The 10,406-nt window shown below is 41.7% G+C and overlaps 1 protein-coding gene across 10 annotated transcripts in view; it reads right to left on the bottom strand.

The window, feature by feature from the left end:
• Tenm2 (teneurin transmembrane protein 2) overlaps nt 1-10,406 on the bottom strand; it is a 1,175,298-nt gene that overhangs the window by 263,045 nt on the left and 901,847 nt on the right. For all 10 annotated transcript variants that reach the window (XM_010622224.2, XM_010622227.2, XM_033761618.1 and 7 more), the window contains one exon: nt 6,006-6,240. In XM_010622224.2, the coding sequence (XP_010620526.1) occupies nt 6,006-6,240 (235 nt within the window). The remainder of the gene's footprint in view (nt 1-6,005; nt 6,241-10,406) is intronic.

The raw sequence follows: 10,406 nt of genomic DNA, 5'->3' as shown, positions 1-10,406 counted from the left end.
TTTTTTTTTTTTTTTTTTTTTTTAATAAATCTGGCAAAGGTCTGTTTGGAAGAAAAACATACTACAAATCACAAGCTAAAAAAATGTATTTATGTATTTCAGTTTTCAGTGCTAGCGAGTACCCACATTTTATAACATGCGGAGCATTAAACCTCTCCCTGTAAATCAGCTCTCACATGTCCCATGCTGTCACCAACATGGAACAGCGAGGCCTCAGATTTACCATCCTGGGTTGCCACCGATCCCTCAGAGCCTCAGCACAGGGGTCCTACTTCTTGGCCTGCTTATGATTTTGACAATGACTGAGTCTATAACCAGTAACAGGCTGGAGCTCGTCCCATACATCATTTCTCATCTTATGTCACTGCAATGCACTGACTTCACTATTCTGCTGGCCAAGCCAAATTAATTTGCTGTTTGTCATGAGGCTAAGCACTTTTTTTTTTCCTGCTCCTAAAGGCACTATTATGTGTTGGTTAAGAACATGGGATTTGTAATCAGGTAGACCCAGGTTCCAATCCCATCTCTGCCACTTACCGTGGGGCACTATGAAACTTAATCTCCTCGAGATTTAGTTTTCTTTTATTAAAAATAGGAACTGTAACATGCACCAACAGGAGAGTGTAAGGGATTAAACGGGATAATATATGTAAAGTCAAGTGCCAAGCAAAAAGTACTTGATAAAGAAAAATGGTTGTCACAGACCCATGTGATGATGTAGAATAAATTTAACAGAATTTCTACAGAGATTTTTTTTTTTTAGAAGAGAAAAATAAGTTACTAAAACTTTGGATACACCGAATATTCTATTATTTGCAAATGTGTGATATTCTGTCACATACGTTATGTTAGAATCAAATGTCCTGCCAGAAATAGCCGCACTTAATCCTCTTGCCACATCATAAATTTAACATCCCAAAACGGACTTCCAGTTTCTGTCACAGAACCTCTTCCTATTGCATCAGTGTTTTCTCGGACTCACAAGTCAGAAAATTGATGAGAATGGCTAGGGCTCAGCTACACAGCCTAAAAGTCATGAAGTCTCCTAATTCTAGCTTGCAAGCTCATGAATATGCAGCCCCAACTGCCTAAACAAAGGTATACCTCTTTTTATCTCATCTATCCCCATATCCTCCCAACTGGACCTTTAGTCTACCCCACTCTAAAACTGTATCTTATCATTTGGCTTTCCCGTTTAAAATGCCTCAATCACTTTTCATTGTTCTTGGATAAAGTCCAAAATCTTTACTAGAGCCCACAGCCTGTACCAAGCTGCCCTTGCCTTTCTAGTTTCCATTCTTTCTCTGGACCTCAATGATTTTTCACTGAATAGGCCACTATGTTTGCTACCCAGAGCTCTCTCTAAGCCTGATTCACACTCACTCACCTTCAGCTTCAATATACATTCCTTCTCAAGGCACTTACCACATAGTAGGGAAGGGCTGTTGTGTATTCATAACTTGTTCATTTCCTGTGTACATCTACTTTGCTAACTCTTTCAGGTCAGGATTTTGCCCTTTTTTTTTTCTTTTTGAATTCTCAGTGCCTGGCAAGTGGTAGGGATTCTCATAGATATTTCTAGAATGAATAATGGAGGACCATCTTAAAAAAGCAGCCTGCTGGGCTGGGGATTTAGCTCAGTGGTTCTGCTGCCTGCCTCACAAGCTTAAGGTCCTGAGTTCAATCCCCGGTATCAATAAAAAGCAGCCTGCCAACTGGTTTACAGGTTGAGGAACTTGATGATTAAAATTAGGGCTTCCAGTACTTCCAAACTCAGAGGGCAGTTCTGTCCTGCTTAGGGATTCTCTTTGGGGAACTGCTATCCAGACAGTCAGGGAGAAGCTTGCTTCAGAAAAATATACAGAGAAAGAAAAATCAGGTCTGGATGCTGAGTTGCTTTCTATGGTTTTAGGAAAGAGAAGGTGCCTTCAGACATTCTCAAAAAAGCCACTGGCCAGGAATCTCCTGACCTTGGCACTCCTAGCAGAGGAAGGAATACACAGAAAAAATCAAGGATTGCATGTGGACTTATTCTAGAAGGTTCCATCAAAAGTATAGGACAAAGCAGGGCATGGGGTGGGGGCAGTGATGTATAGCGCAGACTGTTTGCAATTAGGTCTTCTGCCTTATGTTTGTTCTCTCTTGGATTATATCATGGCTTATACATAAAACGAGAGCTTCTAGTAAGAGAAATCCACACGCATTATTCCATTGTATTACCAATATTGATACAGGACGTACTTGCTTTTTTGTCTCATATTAAATTCCAAATTTCTACAGTCCTGTTTTCTGGCTGGGTGTACTAAATCAGCACCTCCAATCCTACTTGTCATCACATACAAAAAAAGAAAAAAAATAACGAAAAAGCACAGTTCTGCGCAGATCCAACATGATTCTCTGACTCACAGGGCTTCACACAGCTGTGCAGAAGGGCCAAAGCCCATTCCCCACTAGTCTAAAGAAGCACATGCAGCTTCTGGGTGTGGCAGAATGCTGGCTTATTAATACCAGGGTCATGAAGTTCTTGCATCACTTCCAGAAATCCGTACTAATGAGAGAGGTACGGCTAAGCTATTTGTAAATTTCCACTGCATTTTATAAATCAGTGACTACAGCATGATCAACCCTTAGAATATCCTGTCTTTCATGGTTTCCTCTCCAGGATGTGATTAACCAATTCTTATTTGGTGTGAGAGAGGGAAACGGGAATCCTATCACTTTTTTTTATAATGAAGAACTCCCATATCTACTTACAGCATCAAGCCCCTAAAAATAAATTTTCCACTGATACCTGTTCACGGGTAAGGAAATGACGTTATTAAATTTGCAACGTTACAGCATTTAAATGAATGCATTTGTTCATTTCTCACTTGCCAAGATGATATGCAAAATAAAACAGTAGAGAATGGGAACAAATAATATGCTGTAGTCTGGGACTTTTTTCTACTTTTCCAATAGGTGAACTCTTACTCATTCCTCAAAACCCAGCTCAAACAGCCTTTCAGCTGTGAAATCTTTCATGACATCTTTGGCAGACTCACTCACCTTGTTCATTATACAATCACTGTAACTTTTTACCTTTCCATGATTGTATGCACTACCTTCTTCTTTATTGCTGACTTACTCCTTTAGATAGTTTGAGAGCTTCAAGGAGAGAATGCATGTGTTACCTCCCTCATATCTAACATTGCTTTTGGCATATTTGAAGGACTCGGTAAATATTTGCTAATAAGAGAATAAACTAAGAATATTTAAAAGCGAATCATATATTTCAACAATCCTATGGACTACTGCTAAAATGTTCATCTATAAAACCAGCTGTACATGCATGGGTCTATTTCCTGGGACCCAGGAGTGAAGTTTGAGATATTCATCACATCTGGTACACTGCGCTCGATTTCTGCTAAAATCCCCATCCCATGGCCTGGCATTCTTTAATCTTTGGCTCCTGAGTTTACTGATGAAAGAAAACACAGATGTTGCTCTCACTCATTTACTTTTCTCTTCCTTTTGGATAGACTTCAAGGTTACGGCAGACCTGTTTACCTAACAAAGTTTGGTAACTTTAACTTGCTTCTTCCAAATGCTTCACTGGAAGTTCTAATCCTTGGAGAAACGCCAGATATCCAAATGACATGTAGCAGGACTCTAGAGATCAGAAAGTAACCGACCTCAGGAAAACAGTCTGCAGGTTTTATTGGTTCTCTCTACCAGGTACTTGTCATGAGGACATTTTATCATAAATGGTTGTTTAAAATGAATCTCCTGGAAAAGTAGATTATATGAGGAGTTACATGAGCCTACACATTGCATGTATTCTGATCACCAAGGGGAGACATCTTGCAAAGAGCAGACACTCTATTGGACCCGGTTCTATGAAAGAAACTATTAAGGCTATGAATACAGATTTGTGGTTGTTCACCCATCAGACATGTTGTTACTTTATTTTGTGTGTAGGGAAAGGTAAGAGTTCTGTCTAATATGGCTTATCATTTATTATCTTCCCGAAGTCATAGACTTCCTGCAGGTTTCCCTATTCTACATCTAGATTTTTGCATCTTTAAAATAACAATAATTATCCTCTCTTTCTACCTTGCTGAGTTGATTTCAGGTTGAGCGAGGTAATGCTTGTATGCACTAATGACCAGCATGCATAAAATGCACAAGAAAAATGAACTGCCAGTGGTCACGGCAGTCTTCAATCTGTACTTCTCTTTGCTGCTTTTCTACAACAGTGATCACATATCTACTTCCTTTCCTGTACACCCTTCTTCTCCTTCTGCATGTAATCCACTACATGTAGCCTTTGTATTCAGAAACTATTTTTCAAATAAGGGTCCATTAATGTAAAAATAAGCTAAACAGAAACCAGCAAACTTTTGGGTAGATGCCAGGCATGGTGGTGCATGCCTGTAATCCCAGCACTTGGGAGGCTGAGGCAGGAGGATCGTTGTGAGTTTGGGACCAGCCTGGGCTACACAGTAAGTTCCAGATTAGTCTCAACTATGTAGTGAGACCTTGTCTCAAAAAACAAAGAGACAAAAAAACAAAAAAAGAGATAGAAAAAAAGAAAAATCAAAACAAAACAAAACAAAAGCTTGTGTGTAGTTTATAAATATGGGAGAAGAAAGACAGAAAAAAAAATCTCATCCAGTCTTTAAGACCAGCATCATCTATAACAACATCCTGAGGCAAGCCTGGTTGACCAGTAGCTTCCAGCAACACTTTATTATGGATTTTTGTTAGCATAGATGTTTAAGCTGTCTATTACATATAATATAGAGATATAATTTTTATTGATTTGACATCTTTTAAGTGCTAGAAAGATTGCAGGCATAGTTAAAAATAACCTATCATTATCAGAAAATAAAATTAAAGTTAGGACTGATTATAGTGACAAGAGTACACAGCATATTCATTTTTAAGATTTTATTTAAAAAACTAAAACAACAACAAAATGTAGCTAAGAAATAACTCCAAATGCCATGGTTTTCAAAATTGCTTCCAGCTGTGTGCAGAAAATTCGCGGCCATTACCAGAAAGATTACAGATTATTTCTGTCTTTCTTCAACTCTAAGTTGTTAAAGTTAGAAAACTATTCAGGAACTTTGGGAAGGGTCAATATGAACGAGGCCCTCTCTCTGTGTAGTCTCTGTGATTCTTTCAGACAAGGAAACATTAGCAATTGGAGCACACAAACCATGGAAGTGTCTGGAGACAGGCCACAGAGCCGCTTCAATACCTGGCCAACCCTCCTGCAGCCTTTGCTGTCAATTACAGAGCAGACGTCACATTGTGACCTATGGGTCTTCCTCTAGGTCACTGAGATGTGCGTGGTTTTGGAAGACCAGAACCGAAGGCGAAAAAGTATAGGAGCAAAAGCAAATCAAACAAAGACAGACCAAGAGAGCACTTTCAGACTTTTCCCTGCTCACACCAGTGTGGCCCCTTTTTTCTTGTTTGTTTTTATACATTCTTGTTTGCCCCACAGGCATCAAGCTGTTAGTGTGTACAGGAGGGATTAAAGCGAGACTGCATGTTGGATGAAATATAAATTAAAATTATACTTCTGTCAGTCTGGAATCTGGGATTGTTTCTCAAGGTCTCCCCAAACACTTAATTTCAAATGAGTCTTCATTTATTACTTCAGGAAAGGCCAAATGCATAATTTATCAGCAGCTTTCAGTCAATATACCCTTATAAGCACGTTTCCCATGAGCCTCTGAGTAAAAATATGTTATGCTAATTCTATTAGTTGGGTACACAAGAGCTGTCTGAGAGAGTAAACAAGCATTAAAAGGAGACACATGTGAACAAAGAAATACCTGTCAACCTACTGTCTGGGGTCAAATTGCCAAGGGAATAGGAGGTGTTAAGATTGTCTCATTATTTATGCTAGGAACGTCCCACCCACTCAGATTCTGAGACACCCAGGGGTGATGTGTGGGTGACAGGGCTAAGGTTACAGGAGAGCGTGACTGTCTGATAGAGGGGAGAGGACTTACCGAGTCTCTAGTGGCACGTTGCTGTTGAGCACCCAGCTGTCCTGAAGCTGCACGGACTCTGGTGTGGTGGCCAGGTCATTGGGTGCTGGGGCCGGGGCGTGAATTTGACTGCGCCGACTGGTCAGCGAGTTCCTATTGAGGGAGTTGGCAGACGAGTGGTGATGAGACAGCGTGTGGTTGTGAGGGGGAGGAAGAGGGGGCCTCAGAGTTGACTGGCTGTGGTGGTTCGGAGGACCTGAAAGAAGAGGAAGGAGAAAGAGCTATCAGTGCCTGTGGGTCCCAGTCTCAGGCACCCTGAGAAGTAACCTGCAAACCTGCGAAGAAACGTTTGGAACCAAAGTCCCCGTGTTTCAATGGCTGGAAGCCACAAACTAGAGAGGCACGTGAAACTGCAGGAAGCATACCGTGTTGTGTACAAATAAATAATACGCTTTAATGTGCACTTATGCATATGCATCCATGAAGAACACTGAGGAACAAGGTTAGGAAGTCCAAGTTGGTGAGGAGTGACAAGTGTGTCTATTTCAAACATCCCATACAGTACTACAAAAAAGGGAACATGGCACTTAAGGGTGACATTTGCTGCGACACATTTCTATCCCATTTTAGCACGCACCACCTCCTTCTTCTGCTGCTCCTTCCCCTACCCCTTCCCCTTCTTCTTTCCCTTCTTTTTCTTCTGTGGTGCTGAGGATGGAACCCAAGACTTCACTCATGATGGGCAAGGGCTCTACCTCTCTAAGCTACAACCCCCAAATCTGGACACATTCTTTCAAACACATACATTAAGTTTATGGAATCAGAAAGAAGAGTGATGGTTACCAAAGGCTGGAGAGGGTGAGGAGGGGTGGGGAGAAGCTGGCCATGGGGGCACATGTACAGTGTTCTGGGTCCTACTGTGCAGCGAGCCAGGTATTACCATCGGCAATAATATATCGTATATTCCAAAATGCCTAAAAGAGGAATTTGAATGTTTCACCCCAAAAAATAAATGCTTGATGTGACAGATATGTTAATTGCCCTAAATCTGATCATTACACAACAGATATGTGTACGCCCCAAATTTGTACAATTTTTATGTATCAACTGAAAATAAAATAAAGCTGAGGTGTAGCTCAGCGTTAGAGCACTTGCCTAGCACATACAAAGCTCTGAGCGATATTACAGCAAAATAAAGAAATAAAACTAATCAATTATTCTTTTTAAGGGGAATAAACATAGACACGCCCCCACACACACTTTTTGGTACAGGGGATTGAACTCAGGTCCCTGAGCTTCCAAAGCAGGTGCTGTAACCACTGAGCTAAATCCCTGGCCCACATGCCCTTTTAATTTGTGTACACTCCAAGCTAGGGAGTCTCAAATTTAAACCCTTGGTCAGGCAGGAAAATGAAGGGAGCCAGTTGTGAATAGAACGGCAGTGAACCAGAGAGAGCAGAGTCCTTAGGGGCCCAGGCTAGTGTGGTCACATGGAACCTAGGGAGGGCTGGGACTAGACACGGCTTCTCCTTTTGTTGGAAAAGCTGAGAAGTCTGGACTTGGGGATGAAATCTCCTGGGTTTTGGAGGTGTTGACAATTAACTCAAAATAAATAAATACATAAATAGGGAAGTACGAAAACACACAGATGTCTCTATATACGATTTTTAAAAAAGGGAGCTAACAAAGCACACCTGCGAGCCTCCTGTGATCAGCAAGTTGATAACTTCTCTTCTGAGAGATGAACCCTGAGGACCCTCTCTGGAGGTCAGAGGAGAGGCTTTCAAGCCACGGTCCCCACTCTAGACTGCACCCTGTTTTTAAAGTAAGGACATCTTCTATCTTTGGGGGAAAAGTGAACAAATGAAAACTCTACCTCTGGAAATATTCCCGGGGGGTGATAAAAACACAGACGACTCTGCACACGGGTTTCAGGAACAACTGATTCTCAATCTGCGCTGTGAAGTAGAGTAAGCACGGTGAAAATGAAAGTAGCTCACTCTGCCACGTAAGCCTATAATTTCATTTTAATGGATGCGGAAACATGACTTTTAATTTGTGTCCTTTGAGAAAGTTTATTTTTTGAAGCCTCCAGTCAGGGCTGGCAGCTCACCAGGTGACTGCTGAGCCTTGTCATTTTGGCCCCTGCCAACTCTTAAAATCCTCAGCCCCTGCTGTCCTGGCTTTAAGAAGTTGGCTCAAGTCATTTAAACAAGCAATTTGACACAAATTTCAACTACTTGTCTCCTTATGTGGCCGGGCTACATCTCCAAAAGGTGTAATCTACATGCTAGGGTTCCCGCAAAGCCTGCAGAAACATTCTGAAGAAAAGACAACATGTCAAAAAGATACCAGGTTTACAGACCATCAGGACCAACAAAACAGGGAGGAAAAATGTGGAGGAACACTGGTGACTTGAAGTTTGCATCTCTGGGCTGAAATTACTTGAGGAGTTTTTGTTTTAACATTCCGAAAAAGATAACTAAAACCCAGGGTGGAATGGCACAGAACAGGTGTATGGATCTGAAATCGTGTCCTCCAAATGAACCTGTAATTCATGTTTTACATTATGCATCAGTGACACTTTAAATAGATCTTTGAGGGAGTTTCATAGCTGTGCCAGGCTATTATATTTTCTGGCGTTGTTGTCTATCTAGTAATGCATTATTACATAGTTATTTAGCATTTGTCTGTCTCACATTAGTGGAAAAAGGTAGGCAGGGGGGTGAAATGATGTCATAATGATTCCTCAGAGATTCTCTCCAAGCCCCTCACACAGGGTTAATGAATTCTCATGCCTTTCTTCCCCTCTCTAAACGCCCACCCTGGTGGTATCATTATTCTCCATTAGGTAATTACGAGACTTGCCTGGGGCAGATGAGGTGAGTCAGTGTACAATGAGGATTCACCTTCTCCATCCGGGAGCTCTAGCTTCCCATTGCCCTCTGCCCCCAGCCCCACCCGGGCTGTCCAGACCACACACTCCGTCCTAGTACTGAGGCCTGTGAGGGATTCCATTCACTGAAAGTCAGGCCAGACACCTACCCCCGCTTCCTGTTTGTTCACCTGGAGATAAGTTTTCCCCGTCTACCCCAGCCTGGGTGGCCTTGCTCTGTCCCTCTGTGTTACGGTGGGGGGAATTCCTGAGGTTGCCAGTGAGTGACTGTCCCCAGGGGCATTGGCCAGGGGACAGACATACTGGATTAGATGCTAGGCACTGTGTTCTAAGTAAAATGGATGGTGTGTCTTCTAGTCAGCCAGAAGAACTGTCAAATTCTCTTTCCATTTTTCCTAAAGAGAAAGCTTAGATAGAACCTTTGGAAAAACCGGAGGAAAAAAAGAGGAATGGAAGATGAAAGAATATTTTAATTCCCCACTCATTCTACCCTCCTATGAAGCGGCATTCTACTTCACTGCAAATAAACTACATTACCAATAACAAGAACAAAAATGTATCCAGTGTTGGAAGCTTCTTAATTATTGCGGTTGTTTATTGCCACTGTGATGTCAATTTTATTTGCTCACGGAGCTATCCAAAAGTCGGATTTTCTAGTAGGGGAAGAAAACAGAAGGAAAGGACAATCACAATACAGAGAATAAATGCTACCACTGGGGAATATACCGAGCGATGCGGGAATGTCTGAGAGGGGAACATAGGCAGATGTTAGGAGGTCAAATGGAAAGGAACGGTTTGAGGGTTGAGCCTGCCACTTGCTACTTGAAGATCCAGAGCACACTACCTTGCTTCTTTAATCTCAGTTTACTCATCTGCCAAGCAGTGAAAAACAGCAGAAACTACTTGCTAAGGTTGCTGTGAAATTTAGAGAAAAAGGATGACTGCAAGGCAGCTAAATATTACCTGATGGCTGGCGAGCTCCCCAGAGCCATGCACCTAGAACACTGGTGATTTCTGGGATAAAAGGATGGATAAAATATAATGGCAGCTCCCAGATGTGGGAGAGAGAGTAAATCGAGGCTTATTTACCTAGGTCCAAAGTGACAGATTGGCAGCCCTGAGTCAGAATATTATCAAAAGTTCAAGATCAATAATATTTTACGGAGTACTTAAATTTCTTCTAGAACAAAAATCAAAATTAAAACGCTGAATATCCATCCCCTCAAGGCAATAGGATAGAGGTTAACTGCTCCTGGGCTGTTTCTCTAGTTTGCTGTGAGCGCTAACCATTCCTGTTATCTTATCTTGCTAGAAACAATCAACTGAGTTATTGTCTCCTGCTATTACAGTTTTGACTCCTCAATGGAAGAGAGGCACCCTGGTTTCGTGTAGGTAATGTCCCTCCAAAGTGACAAGATCCTGGTACAGGGCCAGGGATTTAGCTCAGTGGTTCCGCCGCTTTGCAAGTCTAAGGCCCCATATTCAATTCCCAGTACAAAAAAAAAAAAAAAAAAAAAAAAAAAAAT

This window comes from Fukomys damarensis, unplaced genomic scaffold (genome assembly GCF_012274545.1).
Source record: "Fukomys damarensis isolate Sample0158 unplaced genomic scaffold, DMR_v1.0_HiC HiC_scaffold_9, whole genome shotgun sequence".
Lineage (NCBI taxonomy): Eukaryota > Metazoa > Chordata > Mammalia > Rodentia > Bathyergidae > Fukomys > Fukomys damarensis.
The sequence above is the reverse complement of the archived record's forward strand: the minus strand, read 5'-3'. Positions and strand labels throughout refer to the sequence as shown.